General features: G+C 38.7%; 1 protein-coding gene across 2 annotated transcripts in view; it reads left to right on the top strand.

The window, feature by feature from the left end:
* The window catches only part of LOC124170152, a 95,743-nt gene that overhangs the window by 14,839 nt on the left and 61,662 nt on the right, over positions 1-19,242 (top strand). For both annotated transcript variants that reach the window (XM_046548846.1, XM_046548847.1), the window contains exon 3: positions 8,485-8,628. In XM_046548846.1, coding sequence (XP_046404802.1) covers positions 8,485-8,628 — 144 coding nt within the window. The remainder of the gene's footprint in view (positions 1-8,484; positions 8,629-19,242) is intronic.

A 19,242-nucleotide genomic window follows, 5' to 3' on the forward strand; every position in this document is an offset into this window, starting at 1 on the left:
CACAGAATTTTGCAATTTTTTGCAAATTTTGGCACTTTTTCAGTTTTTAAGCAAATTAAGTTAAGTTTAGATTTAGAATTCGATCCCAAAAGTGGAGTGGGGGGATAAGAGGGAATAGTTTCGACCCATTACGTTTGACATGCGTGTAGGAAGGTTAAAACATTGAGCTTAAAAATGGAATGGCCTGTTTCCGTTCATCGTTCTCCCGATAGTGGTAAAAATATAACTGCCCCATGTATCTAATGGGTTGTAGGCCGAACCTCTTCAACCATAATTCGTACTCGATGTGTGGATCGAAACTAAACTGTTCGAAGGCGAAGCATGTTATCCCTACAATATGAAATATTGTCTGCATTTTTTTATGTCTCAAAGGATTAGTTAAGTTTCGATCCGAAATAGTTTTGACTCCGATTTAGTTTCGACCCTGCGTTTAGCTCCCCAGGTTCAAATCCATTTCATTTCATTTCAATGTTTTTTCTCCTGGAAATGAAATTACTGCAATTTTACTGGTTTCAACTTTCGTTTAGTTTCTATTGCCATACCTGATTTTAGTCCCTCAGATTTCGGACCCAGCTCAACGTCCCTTACACCGGCCACTGGACTACATCCTCTAACCCTACCATAGCAAAAATCCACGGTCAACTTACTGAGCTACCAGTGTTTTTTTCAACCAAACATTGAATTTCATTTTCAATAATTTACTTTTCTACAGAATTAGTAACATTTTTTAATCATTGTGGAATTTTCATGGGGTTTCTAACATTAATAACAACAAAGTTATTAAATACAAGGTAATTAGGCTATAAGTTCTGAAGTATGTTCCTTTTAACACTTAAAAATTTGTTTAAAAATTGCTTATGCACAGAACAAAACAAAGAATTCATTCAACCGTACTTTGAACTCCGAGTGTGGGTTGAAACTTAACTGTTCGAATTAGTAACTGTTAGTATTTTTGTTTTGGTTTGAACCTAGAGTAGGAATGACTACTATCAGAGCAAAAAGAAGGTGGAATGCTTTTGCATAAAATCCTGCCCAAGCTCCATAGGGTAACGTACTTGTAGCGATAGAATTAACCAGCTTATCACTACAGTGAGTCCTCGTTTAACGTTGTTGATTCGTTCCTGAAAAAGTCGACGTTAAGCGAAACAACGTTAAACGATGCAGTGTTTCCCATAAGAAACAATGTAAAAAATTTAAATTGGTTCCTAGCCATGTTCCTAACAACTCATTTCTTCGTGAAGAATCCAGAATTACCCGGGCGAGAATCCAAGGAGGCCAATTATCGGAGCCGTAACTTTAAGCAGACTTTGTGACCAATCGGGAGACACCTGAATCAGGCCAAAACGAAAAAAATCTGAATCTGACACTCGGAAGCACGAGGATGAAGGGCGAGTCAATTTTCGTGATGATATCTTTAACCCGGCGGAAATCGCGAGAAACATTCATTACCGATTATTCACTTCAGCATGATAACGATTCATTCGAAACGAAACGAATTTTCATAACGAAAAGGTTGGGAAGAAGGCATTATTAAATGAAATATAAAAACTAAAAAGAAAGTATTTTAATGGCAAAACATCGATATTTTCAGTAACAGAAGAAATTTTAATTGTAAAAACTCGACCTGCAAACCTAAAACTCGACCGATCTCTCCAGCAGTTGCACCTTCTTCAATTCTTTTAATAATACCAAGTTTTTGTTCTAATATCGCCGTTTTTTCTTCACGTCTGAAGAACCACCAGGATAGCCACTCTTCTTCGTGGACATTTTTTTCTGTTGGCATCACAAAAATATACGGATAATGGGTAAATGAGGCGATAATTATTCACTCAGACGCATATTTAACATACACTACCCACGCCAACCTTTTCTGTCGAGCGAAAATTACCAATGGCATTAATATAGTAATATTTACTATACATCAGATGCACTTGCGTCCTATTCGCCATTCATTTTTTTTTCGCCGCGCATAATGTGAACAACGTTATCGCGAAGCAGTAACGACGTTAAATGATCAAGGGTTTCAATTTTTGGACAACGTTATCGTGAAACAACGTTAAACGGGACGACGTTAAACGAGGACACACTGTACTTGCTTCTTTTTCTTCAACTTATTTATTCTATTTATTCCTTCGTACAAAAGATTACATAGATTTCCGTGTTCTCCCCTTAAAAACAAACATAAACAACTCCCCATTATTGGTTCTTTTCCATGACGACTAATTTACGACTAACGAGTTATTAAGGGTTTTCTATTACATTAAAACATACACGTCAAGGGTCGTGTCGTACATCTCTTTACACATTGTTTATGACTATGACAACAAATCACCAAGCATTGTTTAAAGTTTAAACATTTAGCTCAGGGATCTCCAAAATACGGCCCACGGAGGTCTTTCATCCGACCCGCGCACTCGTTTCAAGTAGCACGCGATTCTCCCTCGTTTAATTCTGTTAGATGCCGCTATGAGCAATGCAACGCTGTACTGCACGTCAAAGTCTCCTTCAACTGTTCGTAAATAATAAATACGTCTGCGGATTCTTTAGTAGACGTTCCTATCGAATACTTCAGTCATCGGCAAATTTGCTATCCTGCCCGCAGGGTGATTCGGAACTTGGAATGTGGCCCTTGTGGCCTAGTAAATATGGTAGTTTCCTTCATCAAAGAAAACGAAAGGCATTGATTGTGATTCGTTACCAACCATTAGTGTATTCATAATGTACAAATTATTTGGTTTTAGAAATCCCAGTTTGGAAGAATGGCAATGGTCAATTTTATCCTCATTTGAAAAAAGCTAGATTGGCACCAACGCGATGCCCCTCCATGTGACGTCACAGGGACCTAGTTTCTATACGAGTAGATAGGAGTTTTACGTCGTCTGAGGTTACCAATGCACGCAAGTGTCACAGAGCTCAGGGAAACAAGTCTTCATAATCACCTATTAAAATTGCCTATGTTATCGGTAATTTTCCTGCGTTTGATAAGGTATTAATAATCCTTATTTAAGCCAAGCGCTACCTGCTAGCAGGGTATCTCTGCTACCTGCTGTCATCCTGCATCACAGCAGTGCACATATCCTCGCCCGGAGGTCACATCCCACGGTGGCAGCGGGAAGCATAATGACGTGACACAGGCTTTACCCAGCATTCATACTTAGCCGTCGCGTTTTCGCGCGGTTAAAAGTTTTCACTTTTCATTCAATCGCGAAAAATAGATGTGGTCATTTAAAAATCTAAAAGCGTGAAATATGTACTCCAGGAGTAATAATCTTTCGATTCAGGCAAAATAGGAATGATGGGAAACCACCCTATTGTTTTCCTTTATGAAAGAAAACAAAATATTGAAAAATCATGAATTTACGAAACATTAAAAAAAAATGAAGTTTTTTCGATTATGTAAAAAGTGATAAAATTAGTTTAAAACTCGAAAGTTTATTTTATTCTGGGATTACTTTTTTTTTTTAATTTTCACTCCTGGTTTTGGACCCCCCCCTCCTGTCACTTCACATCTTTCATTTTCCTATGATTGACAAAAATTTTACGTGTAGACATGCTCCCTATCTCTCTACCTCCTTCGTATTTGGGAGCCAGCACAGACTTCAGATATGTGTGGTTAACTCATTATTTAATTATTAAACCTTGATTGGCAATATCATATTGAGGATTTTGTTAGCAAAATGGCAACGGGAATATATATGATTCGCAAATTGGCTCCAACTACTTCATTAGAAATACTGATATTGATATATTATGCCAAAATTCATTCTCACTTGGCTTATTGTGTAGTTTTATGGGGAAACACAAGTGCTGCTGCTAGGGCATTCTCTATGCAAAAAAGAGCTTTGAAAGTTATGGCAAATGTGTCCATCAGGTCTCCTGGAAAGCCATTATTTCTAAAATATAATATAATGACACTACCAAGTATGTACATTTTTTACTGTGCATTATTTGTAAAAAAGAACCCTACCTTATTTTTACCAAACTCCTCGGTTCATGCCTATCTGACCCGTGGAAGTGAAAATATACATATTTTACAACAATTATGTGCCGAAAGAGGTCCACATCACTCTGCCTCGCTTATTTTTAACAAATTGCCTATGAGTATAAAACATATTTAAAATATTAATGTTTTTAAGACAGAATTTTAAAAATTTCTACAGCCTAAGGGTTATTACAATGTAAACGAATTTTTGTCTGATAGTTTATGACAACATTTATGTTTTCATGTCCTCCCTGACAATGCTCTATGTCACGTGTATGACCTACAGAATAATAAAGATATTATTATTATTATTAATTCACACGCTATCACGCTATTTTAGAATACCGACTCTATTTTATAGCGGAGTATACTAATAGCTTACGGAGCTCAGTCAGGTGAAACTATTTTTAAATATTGGGGTTTTGAATATTATTCCCCATTTTAAGGAAATGATTCCTTCGATAACGATAGAAGAAACCTATAATTCAAAATTCTCAACCCGCTTTCATCTCGATAAGAATCCACGTAACCTTCATTGTTAGCTAAATAGGGTGGTTTCCTATTATTTTTTTATTGCCTAAATTGAAAGATTATTACTCCTAGAGTACGTATTTGACGCTTTTAGATTTTTAAATGACGATATCTATTTTTCACGATTATATGAAAAGTGAAAATTTTCAAGCCCGCGAAAACGCGATGCGTGAGTATGAATGCCGGGAAATCTCTCTGTGTGCCGTAATTCTGGTTCCCGCTGTCGCCCTGTGAGGTGACCTTGAGGCGAGGCTTAGCGCTGATACGACGCAGGCTGCTCGCGGGTAGCTGAGTACCCTGCTGGCTGGTAGCACTTGGCTTAAATAAGTATTATTAATACCTTGTCAATTGGAGAAAACTTTCGGACCTTAGCCAGTTTTAATAAGTGATTATTAAGACATGTTTTCCTGAGCTCTGTGCCTCATGCATGCATTGGTAATCTCAGACAATGTAAAACTCCTATCTACTCGTATAGAAACTAGGTCCCTGTGACGTCACGTGGAGTGGCATCGCATGGGTGCCAATCTGGCCCTTTTCAAATGAGGATAAAAATGGACCATTGCCGTTCGTCTAAAAGTCTGACCCTGAGCCTTGTTAATAGTCATCGCATAGGAAACCTTCATCGGAAATTGTCTGCGAGTCAAATTAAAAGGCATGGTGGGATCCGACGGCGTTAACTGTATTCTTGGGATGAGTACAATCTTGCCGGAATCGATTATTTTTTTTTAATCGATTATTTTTTTTAGCCAATTTTAGGAAACAATAGCAATATTTAGGAAGTAAGATATGCCGTCGCATGTTCCCTGATAAATTCTGTGCATTTTGGTACCTCATTTGTCGATTTTGGTCGCATATAAGTTGAGAAAAAGGTATCTATACAGTAGAAATAATATAGAGGATCTACACTTTTCAGACAATTCCTGTCTAGACAAAAATGATATATTTGTAAATTATGACCTCTATTTGAAGACTTGAACTAACAATAGGGTGGTTTCCTATTATTTTTTTATTGCCTCAATCGAAAGATTATTACTCCTGGAGTACTTATTTCACACTTTTAGATTTTTAAATGACGATATCTATTTTTCGCGATTAAATGAAAAGTGAAAATTTTAAAGCGCGCGAAAACGCGAGGCGTAAGTATGAATGCTGGGAAATCTCTCCGTGTGACGTATTTCTGGTTCCCGCCGCCGCCCTGTGAGGTGACCCTGGGGCGAGGCTTGAGTGCTGATATGACGCAGGCTGCTAGCGGGTAGCAGAGTACCCTGCTAGCAGGTAGCGCTTGACTTAAATATGGATTATTAATACCTTATCAAATGCAGGAAACTTTCCGACCCTAGCCAGTTTTAATAGGTGATTTTTAAGAGATTTTTCCCTGAGCTCTGTGTCTCATGCATGCATTGGTAATCTCAGACGATGTAAAACTCCTATCTACTCATATAGAAACTAGGTCCCTGTGAGGTCACGCAATGTGGAATCGCATGGGTGCCAATCTGGCCATTTTCAAATGAGGTTAAAACTGACCATTAAAATTCGTCTAAACGGGGATATCTCAAACCAAATAATTTGTATATTATGAATACATTAATGGTGGGTAAGGAATCGCAATCAATGCCTTTCGTTTTCTTTGATGAAGGAAACTATCCTATTGTTAGATTTCCCTTGGCTATAATAAAATTAAATACCAGAACAAGTGAAGGGAAATGACTGGTTTACACTCATAAAATGTTATTTTCAGCAGACCTGGGAGTAGAATGTAACTGTGGCAATCAGGGTTGATAAAAATCATGATTTTTTTTCAAAAAAATCATTTTTGTTGATTTTTTTGATTTAAATCGGATTTAATTGATTTAAATGAGATTTTTATGATTCTCCATTCATCAAAAGTTCAGTTATTTGCAAAAATAACTATTTGGGCAGCATATATTGGAGAATGATCATTTGCAGAAACAATAAGAGGCAACATACTCTAAACTTAATACAACATTTAGTCAATCAGGGGAGAGAACTATGGAAATGTCAATGGTATCAAATTAAAAATTACACCAGCATAATATAGAATTGCCATTGAAAGTATCAAATGTGCAATATTATGCAGTTCTAATGCATATGAAGTTTAGAAAAATTCTGTAATTGCAACTTTGTATGGTGCCTACGCTTGGAAGTTAAATCAGAAAACAATTTTTTTTCAACGGATACACTAGTATTCTAACCAAAGCAATTTTTTTAAATTCTCATGTTACATGCATTCCTACAGTATCATTTCTATTTAAGAGCCACCATTGTGCTGATAACTGTCGATTAATTGTATTAATTAAGAAATAAAAATCAAAATTATACACTCTTTAAAAATCAAACATATAGATCACATTTTGATTTAAATCACTTGATTTTTTTAAAATAAAAATCAAGTGATTTCGGGTATTGCTGTGTAGAAAACATTTTCACTCAACGTTTCACTCCTCCAATTTAAATTCAGTGGAAATTTTAAGAACTCTTACAGGTGATGGACTACCAGGAGACTACCCAAACTTGGTAGAATTCTGCCTTAGAAACAATTACTTCCTTTACAACGGGCAAATATATGAACAAAAAAGTGGTGCGGCAATGGGTTCCCCACTTTCACCTGTGATTGCCAATTTATATATGGAGTTTTTCGAGAAGAAGGCACTTGAGCGAGAAGAAACCATCATGCTGGTTGAGATATGTGGATGATACCTTTGTGATCTGGCCACATGGAAAAGAAAAACTTGAGGAATTCCACGTACATCTAAATACAGTACATCCAGACATAAAATTCACAAAAGAACTCGAAGAAGGAGGTTGTCTTCCCTTCTTAGATGTACTGGTTAAAAGAAAAATGGATGGAAGCCTAGGCCATTCAGTGTACAGAAAGAAGACCCACACAGACAGGTATCTGAATTCAACATCGCATCACCACCCACAACAAAAGGCCTGCGTCATTAAAACGCTAACCCACCGAGCCAAAATCGTGTGTGATGCTGAGCATATCAGTGATGAAATGCAACACCTTATGTGGGCACTGAAAGGCAATGGTTATAGTGTCTCTTTCATTAAAAGAGCAATGAAAGGAAAACACCCTCCTCAAGATGACGGCCACAAGGGGAAGAAGCCACTTACATACGCTAAAATTCCATACATCTCCGGGGTCACCGATAGAATCGCCAGAATCCTCCATAAAGGCAACATTAAGACTCGCTTCTGCACCGTGAAGAAGATTCAGAATATCCTACCTTCACCGAAGGATAGCCATCCTCCCCTTCAATCTATGGGAGTGTATGAGGTTCCCTGCTGCTGCGGCAGAAGCTACGTGGGACAGAGCAAGCGTTCAATCTCCCAAAGGCTTAAGGAGCACAAAAGGGCGTTAAAATTACATCAGTGGGACGCATCAGCTGTCGCTGAACATTTTGCCTCCATCCCTGGGCATAGAATAATGTTTAACGCTACACGGGTGTTAGCGAAGACGGAAGAATACCATCCGCGTCTTATACATGAATCCATCGAGATAGCGAAAAGGCCTAATAACTTTAATAGGGAGGATGGGTATAACCTCAGCAGTATATGGAGAGGGTTCCTAGCACAATATAATGACCAACGGCTATCGCCTAAAATTCAAATCCGGCACAACAATGGGTAGCGAAAAACATATATAAGCTCGGGACGAGATTAAATTCCTTCCATTCTCTTGATAACGCTCCCAGTAGGAGGAGTGAAACGGTGAGTGAAAATGTTTTCTACACAGCAATACCCGAAAGCCACCACCAATATGGATAAAAGAAGCTGTGAAAATCTTCAGACGAAGATTTAAATCGTGATTTTATTCAAAGTGATTTAAATCAATCAACCCTGGTGGCAATTGATAATAATTGATAATTATTGCAATAGAAAGACCTTCGTCAAAGAAAACAAAAGGCATTGGTTGTATGGTGTATTATTATTTTATCTTTCAGGAGTCGGAGTGCGTCGATTGGGCGATGAGAGTGGAGGTTGGGGGCGTGGCTGTCCTGTCAGCTGTCGATTCGACGTGCGCAGTGGATGGAGCAGAAGAGTGGGAAGAGGCAGAGGACCCCCTGGAAGACACTGCCACACAAAAGGTGCGTATTGCGTGAAGGCAAATTCTTCTTCAAGATTAAGTACAGTTGAGGACATCAAATACGGAATCCAGAAACCCGGAAAACCAGAAATCCGGAAAGTTTTGAAAATTCCTCTGCGTAGTTTTTCGACTTGCCACCTGGTGACACCAATCACCTTCGAGCCTTGTTCTGGGACGAGTAGGAAGTTAGCACAAGCTATGAACAAACGCTAACGACCTAGGCAGGGACACGTAGGGATCTCAAATATCCAGCACAATGGCCTGAACGCATTTATAAATGAATTAATTAACAAAATATAGAAGCACTGTCCAACTAAGGAAGGCATCAATAAATATCGCAACGTCTGCTAGCAAATGCTATCAACAAAAGCTATTGACCATGAAGAAAAAGAATCGTAAATGTTTATATTATGTTTTGGAATGTGATTTTTTTAATCGTTGTACTGTAATGGAATAGTTTTATTATGACAAATCCTATGTGAACATATTGTATGACCAAAGAGTGCAGTTGAGGACATCAAATACGGAATCCGAAAAACCCGGAAAACCAGAAATCCGGAAAGTTTTGAAAATTCCTCTGCGTAGTGTTTTGACTTTCCACCTCGTGACACCACTCTCCTCTGAGCCTTGTTCTGGGAGGAGTTGGAAGTTAGCACACACCATGAACATAGGCTAACAACCCAGGCAGGTACACGTAGGGATCCCAAATATCGAGAATAAGAACCTGAACGCATTTATAAATTACAGTGGAACCTCGTTAAAGCGAGTACGGGCTATAGCGAAACCCCCGCTATTACGAGAGATAGCCGATGCACCGTTAATTAATCCTATAATAAGCATGTTAAAAATTTCGTTTTTTACGAGGCCCTTTTGGTGTTGGCTCTCGCCATAGCGAGGGTTTCACCGCCGGAAGACTTTCATCAAGACTCCTTAATCTGTGTAATTGCTAGCGATCTGTTAGAAATGAAGTTAATGGAGTGCTCAGTCTCAAATTTATGTGGTAAACTGTCGTTCGATAAAGAAGTAGTTAATTTTGGTGAAAATATTGTGGCATTAGCATTCGCGAATGCTTGATCTTCTTTTGTTCCTCGGGCAGCAGAAAGCAGTCATCAGCAAACCCGCACGTCCATGAGTTGCATGAATAGAAAGCATTTGATGGAACACACCATGGCCAAAAAAACACCAAACACGTCTAAGCGAGAAAATATAAATAAAGGAGTAATATGAGGTATATTGGCTATTATTTGCACTACCTCCGGTAAAGCGACAATTCACTATAGCGAGTGTTTATTGGTGCACCGTGGGGTGTCGTTTTATCGAGGTTCCACTGTAGTTAATTAACAAAATATAGGAGCATTTTCTCAGACTTACTGTCCGACTAACGGCATATTCACGGTTTTTAGGTTTTCACGGTTGAGTGGGGACCCTGGCATTGTATTGTGTTTAACGTCGAATAAATCATTATTATTATTATGCAGTGCAATAAAACCATAACTCAGAAATTACACATGAAAGGGATTTTAACGTTAATTAGCATAAACCATAGCAAAAAGTACTCTACATTGAAGGAGGCAAAAAACTTGCCGAATAAGTCGTCCAATCACGACCGTAGCTTCCATAGCATAAACTATACAAGCTTAATACTGGATGAGAACGAGCTATAAATACAGCTTTTTCTATATGCTCAATAGCTTTTTTTGATAGCATTCGCCAGCATACGTCAAATCATCTATCGATGCCTTCCTAAGTCGGACAGTAAATCTGAGCAAATGCTCCCATATTTTGTTAATTAATTAATTTATAAATGCGTTCAGGTTCTTATTCTCAATATTTGGGATCCCTACGTGTCCCTGCCTAAGTTGTACAGTATGGTTTATGCTAATTAACGTTAAAATCCCTTTCATGTGTAATTTCTGAGTTATGGTTTTATTGCACTGCATAATAATAATAATGATTTATTCGACGTTAAGCACAATACAATGCCAGGGTCCCCACTCAACCGTGAAAACCTAAAAACCGTGAATATGCCGTGAATTTCGTCTACCGTGAAAAAACCTGGAAATAGCCGTGAATTTCGTCTTAAAACCTTAAAAATCTCTCAAACTTGATTGTAGATCTACGATAGATAGATTAAAAGAAAAATCGATGTTTCGATCATGTTTCAAGGTCGATTCACGTGCAGATACTGTCCACGCATTTATCTGCTCACGTGTATTCGAAAGTGCATATTATTAATTGGTCCGTGTGTCATGACTGAACATTGACCTTAAGCCTGCGGTTGGAAGACATTAACCCTGGCAAAAAATCAGGCACTTCTCCACTACCCTGCCACCCTGCTCTCTCCATTTTCCCACTCACACCCTTTTAGCCGGACATGAATTTTGCTAACGATAGGTGACGTCTTGAGAGATAGCACTGTCATTGCTGCGTTTGCATTCAAGGCATCTGTTGCGTTTGTTACATTTGTAGTTAACGTGTGGTCGATGATTGTTACTTGATCAATATTTCTGCCTAAAACGTCTTTTCTACAAACCGTGAATTTGATGACATTTATACCATGAAAACCTGGAAAAAACCGTGAATTTTATAATGTAGTTAGAGTTGGGACCCTGAATGCAATAGTCTTCGTCAAAGTCAATGAAATTCTAGAGCTAAATAATACAATTCTGAGTACTGCATTCAAGAAATTCATTCATAGAGTGGAAAGCTTGGCTACATATCCATAGGTGGAGACAACGCTTAAACTTGGGTAATGAACAGTCTCTGGCCTCTCGGGGTAGGTGGTTGAAAAGGCGCAGCTTTACATGTTCAAAAGACTTGCTTGTTGTTGACAGCCTACATTGAGGCTGAATGAGATTATTTTTTAGCCTAGTGTTATGATGGTGAACGTCACTACCAGTTTTATGACTGTCCAGGTTCATTTTTACATTTATAATACATTTAAATATATATTGACCGTACAATGTCATTATGCCTAGCTCCTTGAATAGAGGTTTACAATGTTCCATAGCTTTTGTATTCGTAATGATTCTAATTGCTCTTTTCTGTAGAATAAATAATTTTTTAGAGGAGGAAGAATGGCCCCAAACCTCAATGCCATAGTTTAAGTGGCGGTGAAAAATGGCAAAGTAAACTGCTCGAAGATATTCAGTGGGAATGAGAGTTTTCAGCTTTCTTAGCATGTTTATAGCTTTAGACAATTTTACAGTACAGTGAGTCCTCGTTCTACGTCACCCCTTTTAACGTCATTTCGCGATAACGTCACGAAAATTTTGAGACCGTCATTCGTTTATCGCACCTATGCTTTGCGATAACGTCAAGTCTTTTAAATTTCGCGTGAGAAAAAAGGCGAAGTGGCAGGCATTGCAGGTTGTTCGTTTCGTGGGTGGTAATTCAGTCAGTCTATAAAAAGTGTAAAACGGTGAGTATATTGTTAATTGCGATTACGGTTTTGGCAAATTTTAGCAAATTTTAGCATCAGAGGCATTTCCACGAAAATGTCCAAGAGAACAATGTTCACAATAATTTTGGTTCCTGTTACTGCGACGATGTTTCAGCGATGATGATGCCCGCCTCAATTCGCAATTAAAACCAACTCTTCGATTTCATAATCCGGTAATACAGTCAGTCTCAGCAAAGTGTAAAACGGTGTGTTTATTCTTAATTGCGAATACGGTTTCTTTAGGTGCGCAAGGTTTTACTTGACATAATGGCTTTCAGGAACCTAAAAAGTGATTTCAAGGAATTTTTCCGTGTAGAACTCGAAGTTTTTGCTGTCAACTTTTATCGCCGTGTTCACAATAATTTTGGTTCCTGTAACTGCGACGATGTTTCAGCGATGATGATGCCCAGGCGACCACCATAATGAAGCCGAAAAGCAAATGCTGGAAGATACAGAAATGGAGAAGGATTTACGTCACTGCTATTATTGTCGTCGATGAAGACAGGAACTCTTATTTATGCGATAGTTTGGCATTCCCACAGTAAAAAATGCCCCAGATGTGATACGCTAACATTTTATTCGCGTGGGAATTGTGAGGTCTAGGAGCCGATATTCACTTTTAACATTGTTTCTTATGGGATATTATGCTTCGATTAACGTCATTTCGTTTATCGTCACATTTTTCAGGAACGGTAAGTGACGTTAAACGAGGACTCACTGTACTAGAGGAAGTATGACAGTCCCATAGTAGTCTGCAGTCAAAGTCAAAGCCTAGTAGCTTTAAAGTGCCGGTATGATACTAAATGGGGCACATTGCATTAATTCTAAAAGGAAGAAAGTGTACCACTTTTTCCGTGTGCTGAAGATCAGAAATCCAGAAACCCTTTGGTCCCAAGCTGTCCAGGTTTGAGGTCCTCATCTGTACGACCCTATCACTGGCAAAAAGTGCTGATATCAATATTTACCTGTGTGGGATATAATAGGGTGGTTTCCTATTATTTTTTTATTGCCTAAATCGAAAGATTATTACTCCTGGAATACGTATTTCACGCTTTTAGATTTTTAAATGAGGATATCTATTTTTCGCGATTGAATGAAAAGTGAAAATTTTCAAGCGCGCGAAAACGCGACGCCTAAGTATGAATGCCGGGAAATCTCTCCATGTGGCGTATTTCTCGTTCCCGCTGCCACCCTGTGAGGTGACCTTGAGGCGAGCTTAGCGCTGACACGACGCAGGCTGCTAGCGGGTAGCTGAGTACCCTGCTGGCTGGTGGCACTTGGCTTAAATAAGGATTATATTAATACCTTATCAAATGAAGAAAACTTTCCGACCTTAGCCAGTTTTAATAAGTGATTATTAAGACATGTTTCCCTGAGTTCTGCGCCTCATGCATGCATTGGTAACCTAAGATGATGTATAACTCCTATCTTCTCGTATAGAAACTAGGTCCCTGTGACATCACGTGTAGTGGCATCACATGGGCGCCTATCTGGCCTTTTTCAAATGAGGATAAAAATGGACCATTGCCATTCGTCTAAACCGGTATTTCTAAAATTAAATGAATTGTATATTATGAATACAGTAATGATGGGTAACGAATTGCAATCAATGCCTTTCATTTTCTTTGATGAAGGAAACTACCCTATTATTTTTTTGTTTTTCTTGTACTAACGTATCGCTTCTTTTGCGTGCTATAGTGACACGAAATTTGTAACTTGAGTTTTTTCGCACCACCCTAACAGATAATCAGGAAACACGGATAACCCAAACATTCGCTTTGCGTTTCTTGTAATTTTCATAAGTTACGTAAAACAAACAATTAGTGATGGGTCGATTCCAAAATTTTATCGATTCCGATCCCGATTCCGATTCTGACATATCGAATCCGATTCTACCGATACCGATTCCATCGATTCTGATGCCATAGGCTCCAAGAAAAATATCACTTAATTCCAGGCAACAAGAAAACCACTTTTAAAAATATTACTCTGTGAAAGAGTCAGTTGACAAAAGCATCTTTCATATCATCACTATGTAATTGAAATATAATAGCTAAATTTCAAAACAGAAAATACCTGAAAAGTGGTATTATATGATAGGTATTACTTTAAAATATTGGCACTCATAATATGTCGACCATATATATGTATCCAAACTACAAGGGAGAGCCCTGAGTACAGAAATTTTCATAGCTGTAATAAAGATTAAATACTATGTAGATGAATCATGTAATATTTGGCCCTTTCAAATTCTCAAGCAGAAAAACCAGCATGCTCATGCTCAGCCAGCAGGTTTTGATGTCTCCATGTTCCAGTATTACCTCCTGCAGAATATTGCCTTTTGATACACACTTGTGTGACTGGGCAAGTACTTTCCTACCAAAATTGCAAGATTTCGGAAACTGGAATTTTTATTAAAAACTATATCATCCATCTTTATGGATCTTGAGTCCTCATCGAACTTAAGTGACTAAGCGAATGGACTAAAGAACTTAGCTTTAGTTTTGTAGAGCCAAAAAATCTATACTTCTCACGTCGTTTAATCAACCTTAAAAACTCTTGTTTTTTTAAGTTCAAGAAAGAAACTAAACGCTACAAATGAATATCACATCGGACGGTCGCAGTAATAAAAAAGGCTAAAAGAGCCTTGTGGTGTCAAAACTTCCCCTTCCGCGCGACTCACCTCGGCGAAGGTGGAAAGGGAAAAAGGGTATCGGTTGTTGCCTTTCATCGAAACAGTTCATTTTTCTCTCTCTTAAGCATGCTGACTTAATCTCTTCACTTACTTCAATACCCGAGGCATATTTCTTATGCGTGGGATAGTTTCGAAAAATATCCAATCCTTAGTATTTTCACTCGAGTAATGCGCTAAATGTTCTAGTCGATCTATACATAATTCTTTTTAACATCCTCAGTTTAGTGTTTTAAGTCAATGAAGACGATTATCCATGCTTAAAATGACGATTTTCAAGACTAATGTTTTAAAAAACTTGAAAAATCGGCCTCAGTTACCGAGCCTTAGAGTTCCGCGGCGTGTAGCTGAGCCTTGACGTGCGATTGAAAAATCGCTCTTATTTCCTTTGTCGCAGACTTTTTTTCCTAGATTTCTTATTAGTACTCTTTAGAAATCTCTACTCTATATTGTGGTTCAAATTTTCCGAGTTATATTTTTCGTAAACGAAAGATAATGTCTACTTTATGTCAAATTTCACGTGAAAAAGGGGTCGGCCATTTTGCGTCGTAAAACCAGACAGATGAGAGCCAAAATCTTCAAAAGTCATTGAAAGTATAGGCAAAGAACCAGATCAAAGGAATATTGCGTTTTTTATTCCATAAAACTCATGCCAACGCAAAACCAATTGGATAAATTCAAAGATTTTTTGAGGAAAAACGATATCTCGCGTGGCATCGAAAAATTGGTCATGTTTGGGCCTCAGTATCTCACTAAAGGTTCGTATATATGTAAAATGGCATATAAATCTATATCTGGTAATGATTTATGAGTATTTACGCTGAGTTTCAAGTCTCTATCCCCAAAAAGGTCATTTTGGACTTTATTCCAGCTTTTTCCGATTTCAGACTAGTGTGCGCCGGGTAGGAAGACGATCGGCCGCCGCGGCAGGCGGAAACGCGTAAAGGTATTCGGCGCCCACGTCGACAACTATAGTGTATTTGGCAAGCTGAAACTACCTGGCCAAGGCATTAGAATGACTTATCGGCTTTAAAACTGCATTATTACATGAGTTTCATGATAGCGCTTCCTGCCGGCATATTGCTGGACCTATTAGCCTCGAAAGCTCTGTAACCTTAACTACTCGACTCGACATTCGTAATGCTATTCGAAACGCTCGAGTCGAGTACCAACTACTCGATCGACTTGAATTTTCGAGTACTCGCACATCCCAAGAAGATTTGTTTTGTCATTACGATTACGTGGCACGAAAATTCAAATGACTGTTGGAAACGCGGTCGTATATTTTGTTGTTTGAAGTACTACTGGAATCGGAATCGATTTTTCACCTCGGCAAGTACTCGTTTTCGATTCCGATTCTTGGTCGAGAATCGAGGAATCGAAGAATCGAGGAATCGAACCGACCCATCACTACAAACAATATATTATTATCTATGCACATTTTCTGTTATTTTAGATTGCTTTCCCGAATCATTAACAGCTTTCTTCTCCCAATCGCGATCTCTCTAGCATTGATAACATTATTGTACTCGTAGTCCTACTGCTATGTGTAATACCTGGTTGAAATGAAAATCATGTTTGGTCATGTTCGGCGAGAACTCTGGAGATTCTATCGAGAACTGCAACGCATGGCAAGAGGCCTTGGTCATATGGCCTCACGGAACAGATGAACTGAAGTGATTCCTTGAACACCTTAATAGCCAAAATAGTACCATTCAGTTCACTATGGAAATGGAAGAAAATAACCAACTTCCCTTCTTGGACGTTCTCGTCAAGAAGAAATCAGATGGCACGTTGGGACATTCAGTTTATCTTAAGAAAACGCATACCGATCGCTATTTGATTGCCAAATCACACCATCATCCTAGTCGAAAAGCATCAGTCTTTTAAACCCTATACTCCCTATGAGTCCTCTTTTAACGTCACTTATCGTTCCTGAAAAATGTGACGATTAACGAAATGATGTTAATGGAAACATAATATCCCATAAGAAACAATGTAAAAATTGAATATCGGCTCCTGGACCTCACAATTCCTGCGCAAAAAAATTTTAGCGTATCTTATCTGGGGCATTTTTCACGATGGGAATGCCTAACTATGGCATAAATACGAGTTCCTGTCTTCATCGACAACAATAGCAGCACTGACGTACAGTGGAACCTCGTTAAAGCGAGTACGGGCTATAGCGACACTCCCGCTATAACGAGAGATAGCCGATGCACCCTCAATTGACCCTATAATAAGCGTGTTAAAAAATTCGTTTTTACGAGACCCTTTTGGTGTTGGCTCTCGCCATAGCGAGGGTTTCACCGCCGGAAGACTTTCATCAAGACTCCTTAACCTCTGTAATTGCTAGCGATCTGTTAGAAATGAAGTTGATGGAGTGCTCAGTCTCAAATTTATGTGGTAAAGTGTCGTTCGATAAATAAGTAGTTAATTTTGGTGAAAATATTGTGGCATTAGCATTCGCGAATGCTTCATCTTCTTTTGTTCCTCGGGCGGCAGAAAGCAGTCGGTAGCATACCCGCACGTTCGTGAGTTGCGTGAATAGAAAGCATTTGATGGCAGGCAGTCACCATGGCCAAAAAAACACCAAACACGTCTAAGCGAGAAAATAAAAATAAAGGAGTAATATGAGAGTGTGGAAATTAATTGATCTTGCTATTCGCTCTGAAAAAAAAAAAAACAAAAGCGCCCAAGGAATGCAGACGATGAAGAGTTATAAGGAGATTTGTTCGGGTGGTTTTGCCCATTCAAATCTGCGGGAACTTCTGAGAAAGAGGCTACGCCCAAGCCTAAAGCGGATTATTTCAAGGATAGATTGCGAATCGAGAATTTTAAGAGTGCGGAAGGTTGATTATACTAATGCGAAGCACCAAAGCGTTATCTCCCCTCATAATTGCTGGTGATGCCTGCGGTGTAAACCCGAAGTCGAGGAAGAAAGGACTCCGATCATAAGTATCTTTAGAAGTATTCCCCGCGTCATATAACATAGACGAAACAGAACTTTTTTTACATACAACTCCCCGAAAAAACCCTTGCAGTATGAGGTATTTCTTGCAATGATGCCTCTAAAGGTAGGTAGTGCGCCTTAGCGATGATGTAGGATGTACGAAGCAATGATACTCAGCGTGAATTGTCCGGATGGACGTATTTATTCTCCGTTGCGGATTTACTAGGGTGAACTATTCGCGTCAGTGGTCGGAGTCGTACTGGCGCTCTCTTTTGTCACGTGGGTAGCCGAGCATCCCCTGGTGGCCGCTGGAAGAACTCACAGAACAACTAACTCTCGTTTGCAGTGCCGTGGTAAACTCGGTGTGTCATTTAAAATACGTCGCGAGCGTAACACTCAAAAAGAAACTTTTTTTCAACAACGGCAATTTTAATCACATCATTTTTCAAGCTTAGCAAACTTTTTACCGTAGATGATGAAGATATTACATTATCTGATAGAAAAAAGTCTTCCAAGGCGGCAGCATTATACAACCTTCCACCGTTTTCGCCTGTAGAAACAAATGTAATGCGTTATTTCACTTCACTGCCGCTTAACGTACAGAAACAATAAACATACACCAATGGAAACATTTGAGGCATTAAATAACCGCGATACTGTTTCATCAGTTAATTTTTGAATTTTCAGTGGAAAATACCAAAATAATAGAATGATCACGTAAATGAACTAATTAAGTGCTTAGAAAAATGGCTTCGTCGGTTGTGAATTGGCATAATGATTGACGAAACAATGCTTTCCAAGATTTTTATTCAGTGCGGCGCTTATAAATTGTTTGAATAGTTAGTCGTTGTTTGAGTAAGGAAATTTAGTGATGCAAAAAAACATCGCCTTTCGTCTGGATTTATGCTTACGTTTATCGGATAGATGTTTATCTGTCGCCGCACCATTCCTGTTCCTGTATATCTGTTCGCAACAGGTATATTGGCTATTATTTGCTACACCTCCGGTAAAGCGACAATTCGCTATAGCGAGTGTTTATTAGTGCACCGTGGGGTGTCGTTATATCGAGGTTGCACTGTAAATCCTTCTCCATTTTTGTATCTTCTGGCATTTGCTTTCGTCGACTGAGCATCATCGTCGCTGAAACATCGTCGCAGTTACAGAAACCAAAATTATTGTGAACTTGGCAAGAAAGTGACGACAAAATCTCCGAGTTCTACACGGAAAAATGCCTTGAAATCACTTTTTAGGTTCCTGAATACCAATATGTCAAGTAAAACCTTGCGCACCTACCAAAGAATTCATTTTGCAGAAAATTTGCTAAAACTGTAATCGCAATTAACAATAAACACACCATTTTACACTTCCTTTAGACTGACTGTATTACCGCCCACAAAACGAACCACCTGCAACACCCGCCGCTTCGCCGTTTTTCTCACGCGAAATTTAAAAGACTTGACGTTATCGCAAAGTGAAGGTGCGATAAACAAATGACGATCTCGAAATTTTTGTGACGTTATCGCGAAAT

Source organism: Ischnura elegans, chromosome 13, assembly GCF_921293095.1.
Source record: "Ischnura elegans chromosome 13, ioIscEleg1.1, whole genome shotgun sequence".
Lineage (NCBI taxonomy): Eukaryota > Metazoa > Arthropoda > Insecta > Odonata > Coenagrionidae > Ischnura > Ischnura elegans.